Consider the following 22008-nt stretch of genomic DNA (forward strand, 5'->3'; position numbering starts at 1 on the left):
CGCCCCCGACCCCTCCTCGCCCCCCGCACTCCCGACCCCCAAACGCTCTGGCACAAGAGCACCCCCCTCCCCCCCCGCTTCTCTCCAAAAAAGAAGGCAGGAAGGTGGAGGGTGTCGTCGATTTTTTTTTCCCCCTCCCTTTTGAATAAGAATAGAAAACTGGCGTCCGGGATGGAGGGAACAGATGGTTTGGGCCATCCGGTCTCTCCTCTCCCATCCTCCGTCCCCGCCCCGCACGGGTCCGCAGTCTAGAGGGCGCTTTGAGATCCGTGGACCCGCTAAGGGTCCGGCTTTGGTCCAAGGAAACTGCCGGTCGCTGCCAGGACTTCTCCGGGCGGTGGTTCCCGGCCGGTCCTGGATTGGGTCCCGGGAGAACCGGTCCCTCCCGCCCCTCGCCGGCCAACGAGGAGGTGGGGGCGACCCCCGGGTACCGGTGGAGGGCTAGCGTTTTGGCATCGGTGGGGAGGGGGGTGGGTGGAGGAGGAGGAGGAGGAGGAGGAGGAGGAGGAGGAGGAGGAGGAGGAGGAGGAGGGGGCGCGATGAGCTCCGGGGAATCCATAGGTTCCCTTTGGGGGGAGTGGGGGGAAGCGACGGGAGGAGCGGGGAAGAGGATGGGGAGGAGGGGGCTGTCCTGGAAGGGATGGGGGGGTGGGGGTGGGGGGAGGATTGAGAAGTAGCGTGGCTTAGTGGAAAGAGCCCGGGCTTGGGAGTCAGAGGTCATGGGTTCGAATCCCAGCTCTGCCACTTGTCAGCTGTGTGACCTTGGGCAAGTCACTCAACTTCTCTGTGCCTCAGTTACCTCATCTGTAAAATGGGGATGAAGACTGTGAGCCCCAAGCGGGACAACCTAATAACCTTGTATCTATCCCAGCGCCTAGAACAGTGCTCGGCACATAGTAAGCGCTCAACCAATACCAACGTTATTATGACGATTACCACACCGCGGCCTCGTTCAGCTCCTGGCTCGGATGTGAGAGGGGGCCCCCGTTGTAGGCGCTATTGCTGGACATGGAGAATGGGGGGCTGGGGCCGCCGGCGAAGACCTCCCCGGGGAGGGGGTGCAGGGAGCCTGGCAGGCCCGGCTCCGGGCTGGGCGTGTCCCGGTGCGAGATCATATCCGTGTACCTTTGGTTTTCTGAAGAGTGATGTCCGGGGAGAGGGGCTTCCAGGGGCCCCAGAGGCGTCGAGCCGGGGCCTGAGTTCTGTAGGTAGCTGGAGTCCGCGGGAGATTGGGCTTGAGAGGGAGGCCCGTGCGGGAAGAAATCGTAATTGCCACCGGGACCGTAGTAGTCGCCTTGATAATCTGGTAGGGACCAGCGGGACGGAGCGGGAGGGGAACGGGTGGGAGGACGGAAGGGAGAAGCGGGGGAGACGGAGAGAGAAACAGAGGGTCGAGGAGAGACGGGCAGACGGCGAGAGAGACGCAGAGGAGGATCGGCAGATGGACGGAGAGAGGTGGATGGAGGCGAGAGGGCGGGAGGGAGACAGATAGAGGGGCAGAGACAGAAAGAGACAGCAGAGGGGGGAGGGAGAGACAGAGGGACACCCAGAGAGGCAGAGACAGAGGGGGAGGGAGAGACAGAAAGGCAGAGGAAAGCCCAGAGAGGCAGAGACAGAAAGAGACAGCAGAGGGGAAGGGAGAGCGAGAGAGGCAGAGACAGAAAGAGACAACAGAGGGGGAGGGAGAGACAGAAAGGCAGAGGAAAGCCCAGAGAGGCAGAGACAGAAAGAGACAGCAGAGGGGAAGGGAGAGCGAGAGAGGCAGAGACAGAAAGAGACAACAGAGGGGGAGGGAGAGACGGAGGAAACCCAGAGAGGCAGAGACAGAAAGAGACAGAGGGGGAGGGAGAGATAGAAAGACAGAGGGAAACCGAGAGAGGCAGAGACAGAAAGAGACAGCAGAGGGGAAGGGAGAGCGAGAGAGGCAGAGACAGAAAGAGACAACAGAGGGGGAGGGAGAGACAGAAAGGCAGAGGAAAGCCCAGAGAGGCAGAGACAGAAAGAGACAGCAGAGGGGAAGGGAGAGCGAGAGAGGCAGAGACAGAAAGAGACAACAGAGGGGGAGGGAGAGACGGAGGAAACCCAGAGAGGCAGAGACAGAAAGAGACAGAGGGGGAGGGAGAGATAGAAAGACAGAGGGAAACCGAGAGAGGCAGAGACAGAAAGAGACAGCAGAGGGGAAGGGAGAGACAGAAAGACAGAAGGAAACCGAGAAGCAGAGAGAGAGAGAGAGAGAGAGAAAGAGACAGCGACCGAAGCATGGAAAGATGGAGAAGACGGGAGCAGAGAGTGAAATGGAGGGTAGAAACGAGTGACCCAGAGAGAAAAGCCCAGAGAGCCGGTCCCAGAGGACAGTCAGACGCCGAACGGAGAGGGGGGAAACAGAATAAAGCAAGAGCAGAGACCGGGAGACGAGGACAGAGAAAGAAGAAAGCCGGAGAGGCGGAGGAGAGAGAGAGGGAGACAGAACGAGGAAAATCAATCGGGTGGGGGGTGGGGGGCGAGGGAAGGGGCAAAAAGAGAGACGGGTAAACGAGGAGAGAGAAGGGGGTCAGATCTCCGCGGCCAGGAGGAATCCTCGCCCCCTCCCCCGCTCCGCTGACCCGGGCCTGCGGGATTTGGGCAATCAGAACAGTCTTTGATCCGGGGGTGTAAAAAGGAAAAGAAGGTGGGTAGAGGCGGCAGAGACCCAAGCAAGCCTCCCATCTCCTCGGGGGGGCCGGGGAGGGGGGGGGTATCCGCGGAAGGGAGCCGCTGCTTCGGACATTCCCGTTTTGGAAGCAACGGCCCCAGAATGAATTGTCCGCTCCCTTGCGGATTTCGCATCAGCGACGGCGCCGCCGTCAATGCTTTCACTGTTATTATCGACATTATTTTTGATTTGGGGGACCATGTGGCCCATCTCCCCCTCTCCCCGCTAAGTCCCTCCTGGATGGTCCTGGGAGCGTCCCTTCCTTCCGCCCCCGGGAGGACAAAGAAGTAAAGAAGCGGGTTTTTGAGGGAAAGGACGGGCTCGCGGTGGATTCCGTTTTCTTTTTTGGAGTTTGCCCGGCGGCTTTAAACGAAATCACCGATGTCCACCGTCGGCCGGGTGGTCACCTCCTACCGAGACGCCCAGCGGAATCGCCTCACCGGCTCGGCTTGGCTCCGGGTCCGGTGGACCCTCTCCCGACGGGGAAGGACATAAGCCCTTTTTTTGGGGGGGGGGAGGTCCAGGAGAGAAAACACCAATTTAACGGCTGAGAGTCAAGAGGGGAGAATCTCTGGCCTCAACCTCGAAGGGCGAGGGGCTGGTTAGGGGGTCATAAGTGGGGGTGTGGGTGGGGGGGGGTTCCACCCTGAGAACGGGGGGAGGGAATTCAGGCATCCTCCCCTCCCCCGCTCAATATCCGTGGATCTTAATTTCCTGCACTGGACGGAGATCCCCTTCCCCACCTCCACCTCCCCCTCCTGACCTCTCAGGACCCCCACCCCGGTTGAGACGGGCCGCAGAGGGAGCAGGGGTGGGGGGGATTCAGGTAGGGGTGTCCTGAACTCCAGGGTCCTCCCATCTTCGGGGCCCCGCGCGTTGCGAGGGAGCCGGCGGCGGGAGGAGAGCCGGCGCTCCTCGGCCCGCCTCCATATGGTCAAGGCTTGCGGGGTAATTGGAACAAATCCCGTCTGAAAGGGTTACAAAAGGCTGCAGCTGCAGCTTTGTCCGGGCCGTCGCAACGGGGAGAGGGAAGGGAGGGGCCGCCCTGGCTGGAAACCGGGGCGCCTCTGTTCAGAAGGACCGCTTCATCACACCGTTCCCTTTCTTGCGAGCTGCCGGGTGCCCGACGGGACCCGAGACCGGACGGAATTTCTTAGAGCGGGGATTAGAGATTCCGTGCTGGCCGGGAGGGTGAGCCTCCAGGCAGGGCGGCACCGTCTGGGGGGGGGGGGGGCGGGCCCCTCTCCATCCTCCCCCCCCCCACCCCAAGGAAGGCCAAAGGCCAGGACAATGGAGAGGGGGCTAGGGGCACTTGTGTACATAAACGCAATTCATTTATTTATATTAATCTATCTCCCCTTCTGGATTGTAAACTCGTCGGGGGCCGGGAATGAGCGTTAAATTGTCGTAGTGCTCTGCACACAGTAAGAGCTCAGTAAATGCGATGAATTGATCAATCGATGAGAATAATAATAATAATAATTTGTGTAGCATTACTTCTTGGTGCACGACCGGGGAAGGCCCGGTTTTATTTGAGGGTCCTAGGACACCTTAATTATCCCAATTGGGAGTGACCAATTAGTAATTAAAAAATGAAGCTTCAGGCTATTAATCTGCACTCTGTCACGGTCTCTCACTTGACTCATTATTGACTTTGTTTTAACACCCCCACCCCCCACCCCCTACACACACCAGGAAGGGACCGTGAACTTTCTCTGATTAGTTACCGCCCTAAAATCGTCCTGCCCTCGTCGGACTTCCAAAAAAACCCCCAAAACAAACAAACAAAAACCAAATCAAAGGCGAATTCATTTCCTCTGGAGGGGTCGGAGGGGCCCCGTCTCCTCCCTATACACAAACACACACACGAACACATCCAGTCGGCCTGCCCTTGACAGGAGGGGGGAGGCGGGAGAGGCCCACCAGACCACACTGTCTTCTTCTCCCCAGGGCTTCGGCTCTCGGACCTTTTGGGACCGGTGGGAGCGAGGGATGGGCAAGGGGTGAGACGAACGAGGGTCCCAGACTCCCCAGAGGAAGAGAGATTTGGCTAATAGCCCAGTTTGACCATTAGGCCAGACTCCTGCGGGAGGGGAGGGGGAGAGAAATGTGCGTTTTATGTGTATGTGCGGTCGGATATGTGTGCTCGGATATGCGTGAGTAAGGGTACGAGTGAATGTATGTGCTCCAGTGTGTGTACGTGAGTAAGAGTAAGCGCTTAGTACAGTGCTCTTCACACAGTAAGCGCGGATGTCTGTCTCTCCCCCTTCTAGACTGTGAGCCCGCTGTGGGCAGGGATTGTCTCTATTTGTTGCTGAGTTGTACTTCCCGAGCGCTTAGTATAGTGCTCTGCAGACAGTAAGCGATCAAGAAATACGATTGAATAAATGAATGAATACGATTGAAATACTACTGAATAAGGGTACGAGTGAGTGTATGTGCAGCAGTGTGTGAGCATAAGTGTGCACGAATAAGTGTATATACATAGGGGTATATGTTTGCACGAGTGGGTATGTGCACAAGTGTGTATGCATGAGTACGTGCGCCACTGAGTGCACGTATGGGGGCGGGGGATGTTTGCACGAGTGGGTGTGTGCACGCGTGTCCCCTATCAGCTACTGGGTCCGGGACTACGTGTCTGCGGCCGTCGGGGTGCAAGCCCTTAACGATGTGTCTACCAACTCTGTTACGTTGTACTCTCCCAAGCGCTTAGTACAGTGTTCTGCACCCAGTAAGCGCTCAATAAGTCCGATTGATTGATTGATTGACAGGCCCGCTGCCTTCCTCGGCCCAGCCAGAGGAGAGCAAACCCGCCGTAACCTCGATTTAACGTCTCCGGGAGCGGGGAGGGAAGCCAGGAGGAAGAACAAAGCGCCGCCAGGATCCCCTTCGGGAGGAATCGCACCGAGAGTAGGAGGAAGCTGCCCCCCCTCCCCCCCAAGATCCCCCAAGTCCCCCCGAAGGCTCCGGGCAAGCCGGTGCCCGAGGCCGCAGTCCATCACCAGCAGGAGGTGACGGCTCCCGGCTTGCGGGACTGCAAAACTGGTACTTTAAATCAGATAATAATAATAATATTTGTTAAGCGCTAACTATGTGCTAAGCACTGTTCCAAGCGAGGGGTAGATACAAGGTAATCAGGTTGTCCCACGTAGGAGTCACAGTCTTAATCCCCATTTTACAGATGAGGTCACCGAGGCACAGAGAAGTGAAGTGGTTTGCCCAGGGTCACACAGCAGGCAAGTGGCGGAGGCGGGATTACAATCCACGTCCTCTGACTCCCAAGCCTGTACTCTTTCCACGAAGCCATGCTGATGAAAAGGTCTCTAACGGTGCTGTGTAGGGGCGATTTTCAGCAAACGAACTAACCTGTGTAATTAGAGCACTATACCAGAAGAACATTCTCAGTTCTAGATGCATACGCGTGTGTACGCGCCAGCACAGACACAGACACACACACACACACACACACACACAAATCACCTAATCCCAGCGGTTAAAAATGAGATTTGAGAGGAAACACAGAGTTCCAGTAAGCAGGAGAAACATTTTAAGCCGTTTGGAATCTTCCAGGAGTGTGTGCCCACGTGACGGAGACCGATTGTATATGTGTGTTTGTGTGTGTGCGCGGGTGTGTCCCCAGGGGTGGAGTGTGAACGCGGCTGTCCAGTACATCGCCGGGTGACTGGGAACTGGATTTTTCCTGCCCCTTTTTGCAGGGCAGCGCTTCAACCACTAGATTCTAAGGCCGGTCTGCCTGCCGCGTTTGATGTGTGGACATGTGCGTGAGAAAGAGAGAAGAGACAGAGTATACGTTTGAGTGCGCGTTGTGTATGTCTGAGTTTGCGGGTTCTATGTCTGCCCGCGTGAGCAAGTGTGAAACTAGTACGGGTGAATGTGTGAAATGTGAATGGGTAGTTGTACTGCTGAATAGTGTTGTGTATATGTGAGTGGGCAAAAATGTGAGTGGGTGGGTATGTATTTGCTTAAATTCATCAGTGTACACATGGGTGTGAAAACAAGAACACCCATGCGTGTGTGTATCCGTCGGGAGTTTCCTATGAAGTCTGATGTAGGACCCTGGGGTTTGGGAATGAACGTTTGTGATGCTAATGATAATGGTATTCGTTTAGCACTTACTGTGTGTCAAGGACTGTTCCAAGCACTGGGGTGCACAGAAGATAATCAGGATGGACATAGTCCCTATCTCATTTGGGGTTCACAGTCAAAGTGGAAAGGAGTAGGATTTAATCTCCGCTGTACAGATGAGGAAACTGAGGCACAGAGAAGTAAAGTGCCTTGCCCGAGATGACACAGCAGACCGGTGTCGGAGCTGCGATTAGAACCCAGGTCCTCTGACTTCCAAGATCGTGCTCTTTCCACTGCTTCCCATCACTGTGCAGGTGTGCGTGTAAGACAGGCGTGCAGAGAACGTGTCTAGCGACTCTGCTATACTGTAGAAAAGCAGCGTGGCTTAGTGGAAAGAGCACGGGTTTGGTTGTCAGGTCATGGGTTCTAATCCCCAGTCCTCCACTTATCAACTGTGTGACTTTGGGCAAGTCATTTCACTTCTCCGTGCCTCAGTTACCTCATCTATAAAATGGGGATGAAGACTGCGAGCCTCACGTGGGACAATCTGATGACTTTGTAGCTACCCCAGCGCTTAGAACAGTGCTTGGCACATAGTAAGCACCGTTTTTATTATTATCATTCTTACTCCAGCGCTTAGAACAGTGCTAGCCGAATTGTACATTCCAAACGCTTAGTACAGTGCTCTGCACACATTAAGAGCTGAAGAAATACGATAGGATGAATGAATGAATGAATGGATGAATGAATGAATGAATGGCACATAGTAAGGCTTAACAAATAGCGTCATTATCATTATTATTACTCCAGGGGTTAAAACAGTGCTTGGCACATAGCAAGCGCTTAACAAATACCATTATTATTATCATCATTATTATTACTCCAGAGGTTAGAACAGTGCTTGGCACATAGTAAACGCTTAACAAATACCATTATTTTTATCATTATTATTATTACTCCAGAGGTTAGAACAGTGCTTGGGACATAGTAAGCGTTTAACAAATACCATTATTTTGATCATTATTATTATTACTCCAGAGGTTAGAACAGTGCTTGGGACATAGTAAGCGCTTAACAATACCTTTGTTATTATCATCATTATTATTACCCCAGAAGTTAGAACAGTGTTTGGCACATAGTAACGCTTAACGAAGCAACGTGGCTTAGTGGAAAGAGCGTGGGCATGGGAGTCAGAGGTCGTGGGTTCTAATCCCGGCTCCGCCACTTGTCTACTATGTGACTCTGGGCAAGTCACTTCACTTCTCTGAGCCCGCTACCTCACCCGTAAAAACGGGGATTAAAAAATGTGAGCCCCACGTGGGGCAACCTGATTACTCTGTATCTACCCCTGCGCTTTGAACAGTGCTCAGCACATAGTAAGCTCTCAACAAATACGATAATAATAATTAATACCATTATCATTACCCCAGAGGTTAGAACAGCGCACATAGTAAACGCTTAACCAGTATCGTCAACAGTATCAATCTCCCCAGCGCTCCCCACAGTGTTCCGCCCACAGTAAGCGCCCAGGGAGAGCCATCGACGAGTTCGCGAGGTGGAAAGGAAGCGACTTTTTGAGGGGACCCAGGCTCCCGCGTCAAACGCTCCTCACCTCCGTAGTAGGTGTAGGGCGTCGAGCCCAGCATCTCAGACTCGTCGAGCCGGCCGCCCAGCGGGCGCATACGCCGCGGACTCCTGAAGAAGGCGTGTCTCCGTGCGCCCAGGGCGCTCAGCTGCTTCATGCGCCTCTCCTTGGACCGCCGGTTCTGGAACCAGACCTGGGAGAGGGGCTGGGATTTAGATGGACGAGGCCGAGAGGGGCGGGGCCTCCACAGTGCTTGGCACATAGTAAGCGCTTAACTAATACCATAATCATTACTATTAACCGCGGCCCCTCCCCCGGCGCGCGGGAGGACTGGTAACCCGATTAATTGGGGTTATAGTAATAATTATGGTATTTGTGAAACATCCTGGTTTAGTGGAAAGAACACGGGCTTGGGAGTCAGAGGATGTGGGTTCTAATTCCGGCTCCACCCCTCGTCTGCTTTGTGACCTTGGGTAAGCCACTTAATTTGTTTTGCTGTCCGTCTCCCCCTTTTAGACTGTGTGTCCGTTGTGGGGCAGGGATTGTCTCTATCTATTCCCCGACTGTACATTCCAAGCCCTTAGTCCAGTGCTCTGCACACAGTAAACGCTCAATAAATACGATTGAATGAATGAATGAATTTAACTTCTCTGTACCTCAGTTACTTCATCTGGAAAACGGGGATTAAGACTGCGAGTCCCACGTGGGACAACCTGATTAACTTGTAACTACCCCAGCGCTTAGAACTGTGCCTGGCACATAGTAAGAGCTTAACGAACACCATAATGATAATTATTAATAAGCATTTACTACGTGCCAAGCACTGTTCTAAGCACTAGGGCAGATACAAGGTAACCAGGTTGAACACAGTCTCTGTCCCATAAGGGGTTCACAATCTCAACCCCCCTTTTATAGATGAGGTAACTGAGGACCAGAGAAGTGAAGTGACTTGCCCAAGGTCACAGAGCAGATAAATGACGGAGCCGGGATTAGAACCTACGACCTCTGACTCCCAAGCCCGTGCTCTTGCTACTAGGCCATGCTGCTTCTCTATCCGAAGAAGTCTCAGGCCGCGAGCTCTAACGGTCCCTTGACCTCTGTTCTCCCAGGGGACAGGCCGGGGGAGCTGAGCCTCTGAGGAAGGGGGAAGGGTCCGGCCCTCCCTGCCGCCCCCTCTCCGCCCACGGTCCCCGTGGGGGGCGAGCGGGATTCCTGGCAGGGAACGAGCCCGGGATTAGGGGCCCGAGTCTGGCCAGTGAAGCGTTTGGCATTTGAAGGGAGAAGAAAAGTTGGGAAGTTAACTCCGCGCGAACCACTCAGGAGTGAAGGATTTCGACACCTCGAGGGTAGGTCCTTAATGAACTCTCCTCTCCGAGCCCCCTCCCCGCGCCCTGGCCTTACGACCCTCAAACAACTTCATAAAAACAAGTCGGGACCCCTCCCCCAACTGCCCAGCCCGCGACCTCCTCCAGCCTCTCTCGCTCCCGGTCCCCTTTCTTCCCCCTAAATTTCATCCTTTCCCCGACCAGTCCCTTTCCTTTTTCTCTTTGAGTCTCTGCCTCTCTTCCTCCTCTTATCTCCTCTCTCTGTCTCTCCGTTTCTGTTTCTCTCTCCCCTTCTCCCTTCTCCGGGTACCAGCCGACTAAAGGGTTTTCAGCACCCCCCCCCCCCTATCCCCCCACATCCACTCCTGTCGGTAGCCTGGCGTCCCGGGTGGGCGAGGAGGGGCGGGAGGAGGTCGCAGTCTAGGTCTAACCCCCGGCGGCCTGCAGTCAGGGCAGAGGAAACCCAGTCGAGCCGAGGGTCGGCCGGGCTCTCGGGCCCCTCCCCCCTGCACCTGTCCCCTTCAGACAGATCGGGGCCTTCAGAGGGAGATGGGGGTGGATGGGAGGAGGAGGAGGGCCTAGGACCACCTCCTCGCTGAAACCCCGTGCCTCATGGGAGGAGGGGTCTTACCCTGCCTCTCCCGCTGGGGCGGTAGGATCAGCCGGAGATGGGGCTGGGGCCGGGGTCTAGAGATGGGGGGCCGGGAGTGGGCAGGGATTGTCTCTCTTTATTGCTGTATTGTATTTTCCAAGCGCTTAGTAGAGTGCTCTGCACACAGCAAGCGCTCAATAAATAGGATTGAGTGAATGGGAGTGGGGGGGGCTCCTCTAAATTAGGCCGCGCAAGCGAAGGGAAAAGGGGAACGCTTGTCAATGCAGCAGATACCCAAAACACACACACACACATACACACACACACACACACATACACACACACCCTTCCCCCTTTAAACCTACGGTGTCCTTAAAAAAGCACTCCCGACCCCCGACCGTCCAGAGATCTCTCTTCACGAAGGCGCACCTTGGCCCTTCTCCGTAGGGCCGCAGGCACCGCGACGACGGATTCGGGGATGGTCAGGCCCAGCCAGTCCCGAACGGCCGATCCGGCCACACGCCGCCCCCTCCTCCCGATCCCGACTCTGTGCCCCCCGACCCCCACCCCCCGGGATGAGGAACGGGAAGCCTAGGACGGGCTGGGCGCGGGGGCGGCCGCTACCTGGATGACCCGCATGTTGAGCCCGGTCTCCTGGGCCAGCTGCTCGCGGATGTGCCGGGTGGGCTTGGGGGTGGCGGCGAAGGCGGCTTTGAGGGTCTCCAGCTGCTTGGCTTTGATGGTGGTGCGGGGCCCGCGCCGCTTCGTGCCCGAGTTCTGCTCCTCGTTCTCGTTGTTGGCCGCCTCCTTGTCCGACGACGTCGAGTGGTCCGTCTCCTTGGGGTCGTCCTGCAGGGGGTCCTGGAGGTCCGGGGATAAACTTCTGTCCGTGCAGGAGGACACTGCGGGGTGGGGGGCGGGAGGGGAGGGTGGGTGGGATAGGGGCGTCAGCTCAGAGCCGGCCTCGGGGCGACCCTCCCCACCTCCCACCGGCCGCGTCCCAGCCCGGTTCCCTCGGTCCAGGGGGGCGGGCAGGGACCCCGGTTGCATCAGGAAGCCGCTGAGAGGTGGGGGTGCGGGGCCAGACCCGATCGGTCCAGAGTGGGAGCCCCCTCCTCATCCTCACCGGCTCCAGCTCACCCCCCCTTACAACTCCCTCTCTGGCTGAGAAAGTAGGGGGCGGGGGACTCCGGGGTCTACGGGATCCAGGCCTGCTGCCCCTCCAACCCTGCTAGCTTTTCCTTCCTAGATGGCTCATGGTCATCTCTGGCCACCCCCGGCCCCCAACCCGCCCCCTTCCCCTTAATGCCGTAATTTCGTCAAGGGTGGTGTGGACGGCCCACCGGTTCCGGCCACATGACCCTCCGGACGGGACTGCGGGCGATGAGAAGGGACCGATATTTTCTCTCTTTGCGTCCAGCCAGGACTCGCTCCTACCCCTTCTCTTCTCTCCCCGCCCCCCTTCCTCCGCTTCTCCCGGGGCCTTCCTTAGAACAGTGCTTGGCACGTAGTAAGCGCTTAACGAATACCGTAATAATAATAATTCCTCTCCCTGCAGGGACCCCGGGCCTACCGGAGACCATCCTCACCTTCCCGCCCCTCGCCCGTCCCCTCGGGGCATCCCGAGGAAATCCCCACGCGGGGGCGGACGTTGGGGGGGGGGGGGGCGCGGGTACCTGAGTTGAGGCTGCCCTCCTTGAGGCTGGGAGAGTTCAGGTAGTCCTCCTTGCAAACAAACTTGTTCTCGTCGATGACGTACAGCTCCTCGCCGGTGGACAGCTGCTTGTTGCAGACCATGCAGGTGAAGCAGTTGAGGTGGAAGACCTTGTTGCGGGCCTTCCGCACCAGATCGCTCGGGGAGATGCCTTGGGCGCAGCCCGCACACTTGGTGCCGAATCGCCTAGGGGCGCGGATGGCACAGTGAGCCTTGGGCGGGAGGAGAAAGGACGGGCACGGGGGGCGGATAAAGCGACGGCGGGGTGGGGGTGGGGGTGGGGAACCGGGCCTGACTCCTGCTCCCCTCTTGTGGGAAAAGGGCGAGAAAAAAAATCCATCTCCCACCCGAGGAAGGAGGATGAAGAGGAGGAGGGTGAGGAAAACGGGGGGGGGGGGGGGGGAATAGGAGGAGGGAGAGGAGGAAAAACTGTGTGCGTTGAGATCACGGTGGGGCCTGGAAAGCCCCCCTCACCCCCCAATCCCAGTGGAAATCCCAGAATCATTCCGGTTCGGCAGGTGATTTCACGGTTTAGACAAGGACCTGGTCCTTCTCCCTGTACACCGCCCCGCCCCCTCCCGGCCCCCACTCTCCCTAGATCACCCCGCTGGAGAAATTTGGGGCGCCCAAGATTGGGAAGGGGTGCTGGGGCTGGGTTGAAGCCGGGTGGGAAGAGGGGCGCCTGGATCTCGCAAGAGAAAATTGGTGATAAGACAGAGAAACCCCTCCCAGGGTCTCTCTCCTGCTTAAGACTCTGGCTCTGACTCAGTCTCCCCCTCCACGGCCAGCCGGTTTCTCCATCTATCGGGGAGCGCGGATCCGGCCGCGGGGCGCCTAGGGGAGGGGGCACTTATTTCCCCCCAACCTCAGAAGACCCCGGCGGGATAGCTGGGGGGTTTCCGCACGGGCCCGAGCAGCCTCGGACGGATCAGCACGGGTTTTCCCGCTCGCGGGCCCGGGCTGAGATGGAAGCCGCAGGGCGGCAGAGAGATGGTGGCCGGGGCGGCGACTTCTGCCCTGGGCACCCCTGATAATAACGACTCCTTTCGGGGGGCTAGTTCCTCGTGCCCACGAACGAGGAAGGTTTTTTCCCCTGCGCCGATCTTGTCCAAAACCTAGATAATTTCTCCTCTTCCTCCCAGGGTCCCCTGGCCGGGTCTCGGGGTTGGGGCCAATAGGCCCCGGGCGCCATCCCTTAGGTTCTGTCCCGCCTGCCCCCGAGCCTCAGTCCTGGGGAGGTGGGTGCCATTCCCCCCCAACTCCCTGACCCCGGTCGCCCACATTACCATCTCCCACTCCCCCGCCGGCTTCTCCGAGCAGGCTGAATTGGGGTGACGGTGATGTAGTGAAGGCATTAGAACTCGTAAGTCATTTTGTGTCTTATCCTTCAGCCTAATTGGCTCCTCTGCCGCTTATCAAAAATCATTAAACGCCCCGGGAGTGCCGCCGCCTCAGCTTAGGGGCCTGAAAAGGAAGCTTCCAGGACCGAAGCGGATCTGACATTTAGCCTCCGGCGGCCTTCGGGAGCCCGGCCGAGCCCTCAGGGCCGATTCCCGGCGAGGCTAATCCTCCGCCCCCGTCCTCTGGAGTCGCGACCTTCCCCCGGAGCCGGCCTCCACGGACTACCCCGCCCCGCCTCTCCGGGGGCCTCGAGGAAAAGAAGCCCAACTTTCCTAAGGAAGAGGGTCTCTCTGGACCTCCGGGTCTCCCCCTGAGCCTCTGACTCTCTCTTTCTCTCTCTCTTTTTCTCTCTCTCGCTCCCACCCTTCCGCTCGCCAACCCCGACTGAAAGAAATTGCTTTTCATTTTTTTCTCCTCTCAAAATAAGGCACCCCATCTCCTCCCTCACCCCCCCATCCCCCCCCCCCCCCCGCAGTTCCCCATCTCTCGTCGCCCCGGATGGTTCGTAGAAAAGTGGAAATTAAAGGTGACGGGCTGGAGTCCCGTTGCGGGCATTGTTCTTGCCGAATTGGAGTTCTCCACCCGGGACTGTGTAACCCAGGAGGGAGGACTAGCCAAACCTCTGCCTGTCTGGGCTAGCGAGGTTAGTCTACATGGCTACAAATAAAAATGAAAGGACAGTCACTAGATTTACTGAGTGGTCTTCATCGGTGCCAGAGAGAGAAAAAGGAGAGAGAAAAGTTTCGGAGATTTTCACCCACCCCCTGATTTTGTCTCGCCCTCTCGCAGGCTTCCTCGAATGGCCTCAGATCTCAGCCTCTTTAGGAGCCTCCGGGTCGGCGCCTTCCCGCCGACAGTCCCGGCCTCAATCGCAGAAGGGGGGCCCGGGTGTGGAGAACGACCCACCCGCTCACTTTCTTTTCTGCTCTTTCACTTCGAGGAGGAAGAGGAAGAAGAAGAGGAGAAGGAGGAGAAGGAAGAGGAGGACGGAGTGGAGGAGGAGGCTTGGAGGCTCGACTCCAGGGCCGGAGGAGGGGGAGTTGGTGGTCGGTGGGGGGAGAAGGGAAGGTCTGGGGAGACAGAACCTGCGCTGAGGAGCACTTACCTGAAAAAGTCATTTTTGCAATAAAGCTTCCCTTCCCGCGAGAAGCACTTCTCCGTCAGATTGCACTTGCACTCACAGCACTGAACGCATTTGATGTGCCAAGCTCGGTCCAGGACGTTGAGCAGAAACCGGTCCAAGATGGGTCGCTCGCATCCTGCACAATGCACCATCATGACCCCCGCCCTCCCCCCCCCTCCCGGAAAGAGCTCTCCGGAGCTTCCCTCCCCCCCTCCTCCCTCCCCCCTCCTCCTCTTCCTCCTCCTCCTCCTCCGCTGATCCGGCTGCGAGTCCAGGAAGGCTGGAAAGACGAGGTAGGCGGTTGGAGAGGCAGACGAGTTCTCTAGAGGTATTCCTGAACGTGGGGAGGGCGATGGGGGAGGGGGAGGGAGGGAAATGGCACGGGGGGTGGGGAACTCCTCCGTGGGGGTCACGGCCTCACCCCCTTCGCCTCTGCCCCGAAGCCCCCCGTTCCCCAGTCAGTCCTCTCCCGAGCAGGCGGCGGCGACAGCGGCGACAGCGGCGACAGCGACGATAGCGGCGGCGGCTCCCCCCCACAAGCTTCTTCCCCCTTGGCTGCGGGTCTGGTACTTTTCTCCACTTTCATGCTGTCCCCATTCTCATCTTTGTCTCGCAGCTGACTAATTCGCGCATCCTTATTCAGATTTGGTGACGTGGCGGGGCACGTAGGGAGCCGGCGGGCCAATCCGCGGGGCGTGTCCATGGCAACCTCTTAAATTTATAGCATATCTAAATTGGCTGCAGCATTGGAGTCCGGACAGACCAAAAAAAACAAGGCATCAGTATTGTTGAGTAGTTGATTGTACCTGGTTCTGGGGCTCTTCAGTAAGTATTTACCTTTGCATTTAAGGGGGAGGGGGCTGGTGGGGGCGGGGGCGTTTATGTCTAAAAATGAGGAGACTTCTCTCTGTCTCTGTTTCTTTCTGCTCCGTCTCAGTCTCTCTCCCAGTGCTTCTCTGTCTCTGTTTCTGTCTCTTTTCGGTCTCTGTCTCCTTTTCTCTTCCTATCTCTTTAAGTCTCTCTCTTTCTATTTCCGCCACTTCGTCTCTATTTTTCTCTCACTCTCTTCTGCCACTCTGTTTCGGTTTTTTTTATCTCTCTATCTCTGCTGCGTCTCTGCTTCTGTTTCTGAATCTCTCTGTCTCTTTCTGCTCTAGTCTTGTCTCTGTCTCTTTCTGCTCAGTCTTTGTCTCTCTCTGTTCCTATCTCTATCTCTTTCTGCTCGGTCTCTCACTCTGCTTCCTTTCTCGCAGCTCTCTGTCTCTTTACCTCTCTGTGTGTCTCTTCTACTCGGTCTCTGTCGCTCCGCCCCAGTCTCTCTGTGTGTCTCTTCTGCTCGGTCTCTGTGTCTCCGTCCTAGTCTCCCTGTGCGTCTCTTCTGCTCGGTCTCTGTCTCTCCTCCACGTGTCTGTCTCTCCCCTCGGTCTCCCGCCCCCTGGTAATGGACTTTGGGCCTATTTCCACCTTTCTCTTGGGACTTGGGCCAAATTGGGGTCGATGAGCGAGAGACCCCCGGACAGAAAACCTAGGTCCAGATACTAGCTGGTTTGGATCCTTTCGGTCCCCCGCTCCCCACATCCTCCTTCTTTCCTTTCCTTCTTTCGCCCTTGATATGGGGTCGAACTTACCTACACTGAACAGGATTCCCACTCCGCCTGGCTGGATGGTGAATCTGAAAAGAAAACCACCCCCTCTCTCCCCTCCCTCCCTCTCCCGTACCCCCGCGCCCATCCCCAGGACCCCAGCTTCTAGCTGGTTCTGTCCCGGCTGGATTGGGCGGGAGAAACCCAAGTTTCTGGTCTTGGAGAAGGAGGAGGAGGAGGGGAAGAGGGAGGGAGGGAGAGGGTCGGGGAGAAATGGACTTTGAGCTCAAGGTAGCCAGCTCCCACCCCTTCGGTTCGCCCCCTCCCCCCACCCCCGGGGCTCTAGCTGGCTTTGTTATACAGCCTGATGCGGGGCTCCGGGAGGTTGGGGCGGGGGGGGGGGGGGGAGGTGTCCAGGGGGGGCGGGGAGTGAGAGCTTTTCTCATGATTATGGTTTTATCATGATGCGTTCCTGGAATGCACCGGTTTAGAATCGGCTTTGAAACACCTCCCCGCCCTTCCCCGCGAGGAGCCAGGCGGGGAGAGGGGCGTACAGAGGGGGACGGAAAGAGGCAGTGGGAGTCTGTGTTGGGGAGGGGGGTTATAAAGGGAGGGGAGAAGGGGGGTACGGATCGGATATTCTTTGTCTCCTTCGTTTCAGGTCCGGAAATTTCCGCCAACCTTGTAGCTGTGGGCAAAAGTGGTTTTCTGGAAGGGGGAGATCGCGAGGGGGGAAGCGAGGCGGGGACAGGGTCAAAGGCTCCCAAGAGGGTCCTTCTTGGGTGGGAGCCGTCGAGGAGGAAGAGTGGGTCTGCGCAGGTCTGTAGCCGTGCCTGGTGAACCTCGCCCCACGGACTGGGTGGGCACGCACCTCCGTCCCCCATTTCCCGGCCCAGTTGAATGGATGTCAATCTGTATCGCTGGTATGGAGTTGGCTGTAGCTCTCGAGCGATCACACAAAACACACACAGACACACACAGACACACACGCACACGGGCACACACGCTATTTATCGCCACCGATACACCTAGCCCATGGAGGCCAGACCCGAAATATTTCGGAGTCGCCGAAGTCGGATCCTCGACTTGGCGTCTGCCCTGGGTTCGGATCTCCGGGGTGTGAGGGAGGCCTGGGAAGGGGTCGATCCAGGCCCCCGTCCCGCCCCGAGCCTATGGGGACGGGATTTCTCACTGCGGCCAAGGGGTTGACCGGGCTGCTCTTTGCTAGCCCGGTCAACTAGCCCCTCGTTCTCTCCGCGGAATAGTCCACCCCTCGTGATAGAGGAAACAGGGAAGGCTGGCATTCCGGCCCGCACCGCGCCAACCTCCCCCGCTCCAGCGAGGGGCGGAGGGTGAGGTGCGGGCTGAAAATGGGGCCAGGGTCCCTCGGGGGTCTCCTCTCCCCCTCCATCCCTCCGCCCTCTCCTCCTCTCCCCCAGGATCGCCTTTTTCGGCCTCCGAAGGATGAATCGAGGGAAGCAGCGGCTGAAGGCGACTCTGCTTCCATACACCCCGGAGATTTCATTTGGGGCAGGGGCGAGCGTCCAAGAAGGAGACTTCCTAGGACCGGAGCAGCGCGGCCCGATCCAGGCCGAAAACTTGACCTGGGCATTGCATTCCCCTGAAATTTAGGTCTCGGGCCGTGTGGGGTATCCGCCGCTCCGCCGTGCCGCGGCCGCACAATGCGGAGGCAGAGGGAGGAGAGGCGGCCCCTATTTCTTCGAGCCCATCCAGCCGGGTTGGCCCGAGAGATCCTCGAGGTGGCCCGCAATCTTGGGCTTCTGGCGTGGATGGTTAAGACGGGGCCCAGGGTGGCTAAGCCGGGGTCCGTGCCGGTCAAGCCAGGGCCCGGGATGGCCATTACTTCGGCCCTGTCCGCGGCTCCGAGCGAGCCGCTCCCTGCTTTTGGAGTTTGGAAAGTTTGCGTCGAGAGGCTCCTGGGCTCGAAGCTCGGGACCCCGAGAAGGACCCGAGAGGGCTTAGATCCCGAAGTGCCCCTCCTCACCCCTTCTTTACTCCGGCCTAACCTCTCAGGTCACCTGGCTGTACACACGCACACACGCACAAGCACAAGCGCTCTACGCGTTATTATTTGTGCGGATTCAGTGGCGGACGGTGAGGTGTGCGGGGGTGTTTGTAGGTGTAGAGGGGGGCAAGGCTCAGAAATGAGAACTATTTCAGAGCTCGGGTTAAAAAAATCTGGCTTCTCCTAGACAATATCGACATCTTTACTCCAGTCCAACTGCGAAACACTCCCGCAGGCTCCGCGCCGCACAATCCGACGGCGCATTAAAATGCGCAAGGGAAATTTGGGGTGGGCAAGGAGGAGGACCAACCTGGGCGAAGCTAAGTCTCCCCCTCTTTGCTTCCCAGGCCTCCCGGGCGGCCAGTCTTCACCCCCCGCGTTTAGATCGTTTCCATTAGAAAGGCGGACCCGGCGGATCCGGTCGGGCCGGGGGCAGAGTAGGGGGGGAGAGTCCCCCTCCTCGAGAATGACTCAGGAGTCGCTTGCCCGCTCGCCTTCAGGGCTAATTAGCGAGGAGGCAAGGGAACTCGTTGGGAAAATAAAGGATTAAAAAAAACCAACAAAACAACAACAACAAAAAACCCCTCGTTTCTCATCGGATTTAGCATCTGGCCCCACCCGAAACATTCTTCACACACAGCATCGGCTGCAAAATGAGAGAGAGAAGAGAGGAGAGAGAGAGAGAGAGATTTGTCTTCAAAACCAAACCAAGAAGACGGTAGAGACAAAATCTACCTCTCCGGTCCCTTTCCACATTTCAAATGAATAGGAAAGGCCTCTCGGTGGAACGGAAAAAAGCGCCACATAGTTTTGAAATCGCCGCGAGAAAATCCGTTTGGTCAATAGCAACCCCCTCCACCCACGCCCCCGGCGAACTTCCTAGCAATAGGAGATTTTAATCCAGGAAAACCTGGTTCCATCGCATGAATATCTGGGGGCCCATTACAGCTCCCACGGAGGGAGATAGGCGTACGAGAGAACTTGATCCACAGCAAAATACACATAGGCACACACACCGCCCCCTCCCATTTATATGGATTCCGAGGGGGATTATAACAGGCGACGCTAGAGCCCCATATCGAGATGCGTCCGTGGGTGTGAAATTCAGAACCCCGGTCTTCTACCCGCTTCTGTTTATGGCTCCCTCCCTCCCTGCGCCCCCCACCAAGAGCTTCTCCCCTCCTCCGGGCCACTCCGCCCCCCTCTCCAGCCCAGCCTTCGCCCACCGCTGGCCCTTTCTCCCCACGGATTCGAACCCCCCCCCCCAACCTACCCACTTGGCCTCCTGACCGCGACCCCTCTGCGCGTCGTGCCTGGGCCCGCGGGGAGTCGATAACCCCGTCTTGCCGCGGCCCGAGCACCTGCGCCCCTCGGGTCTCTCCCCTGCTCACCTGCCGAGCCCCGGTTCCCGGCTCTCGTCCTCCTTAAATCTTCAGAGATGCACGACATTAAACCAGAAAAAAAAAAAATCAGCTCAACTATTAGACACATTATCCCGCCCTCGCAGCGTTAACAGATGGTTATGTAAGCAGCATCGTAGTCTCCGATATGTAACTAATAAACCGTTTGTGTCTTAACAGGATAATGCATCTGGGAGAACAGTGTCACTTATACAAGATGTTGATGGAATTTCCTATATAAAAATCTCCTTTCCGAGAGTAAAGTGTACCCACATTACAACGCAACAGACGGCAGAGGGATAAGTAACACAGACCAAAGACATACAAGATCATAATCTGTTTCCAATCACTTAAGCTCCATAGAATTTGTAAAACGCGGTCGGCCTATTCCCTGTTGTGTGTCGTAATTAATAATCGAGGAGGGGACTCACCCCCCTCGTGGGGTGCGATTTCCCACTCCCGTGTCTCTGTTGTGGTTGTGGAGACTTTCTAGTTGTTTGTTGTTTCTGGAGCTGTTCCCGATCCGGGCGCAGCGGCCCCGCCCTTTCCCGTCCGGAGCGCGCGCGCCCGCGTGTGTATTTGTGTGTTTGGGTGTGTGTACGTGTATGTGTGTGTGCTGGAGCAACGGCCTGGAGTGAGGGTGGGGGTGCAGGGGGAAGGTGCCGGGAGGGGAGGTTAACGGAAGGGTTCTTGGCAACTGAATTCTCTGGGAGCGGGCGCCGAAATCAACAAATCCAGCCCTCCTTCCGCTCTCCCCAAAATACCATTTTGGGTGGAAATGCAATTTGCCCTTCTCGTTCAAGGGATGGCGGTCACATCTTGGAAACGAGGCGAAGGGGAATCGAAAACAAACCACCCCACAATCGCTGTCCCTGCCGCCAGCCTTTCCCCAGCATCAGACATGCAATCCATTTTTGCATGATTTGGGTCATTAAAAATCCTCTTCTCCCTCCCTCCCCATCTCTCCCTCTCTCTTCCTCTCTCTCTCTCTCTCTCGCTCCCATCTCTCTCTTCCTCTCTTTTTTCTTTTTCTCCCCAACCAGTCTCCCCAATCCCCCAGCTCCTCCCCGTTCTCCGGAAGGGACAGCGCAGTTTTAACATTAAACAAACCCAGCACGGTTCTGCGGCCTTCGCTATGGGCTCTTTCTGAGCGGCTGCGTTACAAATTGTAAATTGAAATCGCTCACTGGATTCATTATCTCCCCTCTTTGATTTCAGTCAGCCGTGAAAAATTATACTGGTGTACCACTGAGAAACTGTTTTGCCGCAAAGAACCGGAGTGTAATCACCAGCATTCTCTCTCCGACAAAAGTGTAATTATTTTGTTTGGGTGTAAATATAACCCGCGGTACAAAAAGATACCGCTCCAGCGGAGTCGGGGCGCGTTACCGAGTATTTCCCGAGAGCTGTCCCCAAATTAATGTCCAGTTTAAAGGCGAGGTAGCTGCCCCCAGAGCGGGACGATTAGGGCGCTGGAAAAATGAAGCGGTGTCTGCTTCGGTCCAGGAGAACCGGGGCGGGTCTCGCCCGCTGCCCACCGGCCCCAGGAGAGCTGGATCCCGGGATCAACTGGGAAAGGCCACGGCTGGCGGATTTGAATTCGCCAGTCCGGGTGGTTCGGTAGGGTTGAGAGTTCCGTCGCGCCGGGGTCGCGGGGGGTGGGAGTCGAGGGGAGACGCTGGGCGGAGAGGGCTGAGGGGGGTCTTTTCCCGCGTGGACGTGGGGGAGGTGGGTCAGCCCCTAACCCGTGGATCTCCCGGAACCGTTCTGACCCTAAGCTTGGACGGCTCGCAGGAAGCCAGTCGGGTGCCCTTTCTCTTAAGTGGATCCAATAAATCAGGAGAGAAGCATACGTTTCCAAGTGGATTTGTGGCTCTGGGGGGCCCAAGCGCGAGCCGATCCCCGCGCAGCAGGGCTGGGGACGAGGGTGGGGACGGGGGTTCGAGGGTGGGGTCCGTGGGGAAGGTGAGGGAGATCGGTCGCGGGGGTGGGTGAGGGCGGGAAGGAAGATGCGGGTTTTCCCGTTCTCAGGAATCTGGCGTTTGCGCCCCGACGCGGGAAAGGGGAGGCGGTCGCCATGCCCTCGGAATTGGTTCAAGCGTCCCGGACCCGAGCTGGGGACAGTTAGACCCTTAAAGGAGGGCGCCGGTCCCTGTCTCCGGCCTCCCCTCCGGCCTCCCGGCCCCGGCCTTCGGTCAGGACAGGTCGGACTCTCCCACCACCTCCGCCGCCGCCTCCTGGGCCCAGCCTCGGGGCGAGGGAGCACTCCATCCTTCTCTAGTCGGGGGTACAATGTGGTCATTCCGGTCGGGGGTCGGGTGTAGACACAGGTCGGAGGAGAAGCTCGGGAGATTAAGCTCGGCTCATTAATTGTTTCATTAAAGGGGCATTCCTTAGCCTAGAAAAATGATCGCTTTACAAAAAAGTACCTTCTCTTCCTCCCTCCCTCCTCTCTCTGTCTCTCTCTCTGTCTCTCTCTGT

The 22008-nt window shown here is 57.4% G+C and overlaps 1 protein-coding gene across 1 annotated transcript; it reads right to left on the minus strand.

Moving 5' to 3' along the window:
• Positions 1-909: 909 nt before the first annotated feature.
• Positions 910-14673, minus strand: LHX5 (LIM homeobox 5). The gene is made up of 5 exons (XM_029058228.1): positions 14501-14673; positions 11957-12180; positions 10905-11182; positions 8391-8556; positions 910-1303 (listed from the first exon to the last, which is right to left on the minus strand). The coding sequence occupies exons 1-5, from the start codon at positions 14671-14673 to the stop codon at positions 933-935; spliced, it is 1212 nt and encodes a 403-aa protein (XP_028914061.1). The 3' UTR covers positions 910-932.
• Positions 14674-22008: the final 7335 nt, after the last annotated feature.

This window comes from Ornithorhynchus anatinus, chromosome 2 (genome assembly GCF_004115215.2).
Source record: "Ornithorhynchus anatinus isolate Pmale09 chromosome 2, mOrnAna1.pri.v4, whole genome shotgun sequence".
NCBI lineage: Eukaryota > Metazoa > Chordata > Mammalia > Monotremata > Ornithorhynchidae > Ornithorhynchus > Ornithorhynchus anatinus.

Excerpts from the sequence above, each read along its gene's own strand:
- LHX5 (XM_029058228.1), bottom strand. The coding sequence starts at position 14,673 with ATGATGGTGCATTGTGCAGGATGCGAGCGACCCATCTTGGACCGGTTT. Across the intron at positions 12,181-14,500 it reads TGCAAAAATGACTTTTTCAG|GCGATTCGGCACCAAGTGTG; the intron begins GTAAGTGCTCCT and ends CCGCGCCCCTAG. Across the intron at positions 8,557-10,904 it reads TCAACATGCGGGTCATCCAG|GTCTGGTTCCAGAACCGGCG; the intron begins GTAGCGGCCGCC and ends CCCCTCTCCCAG.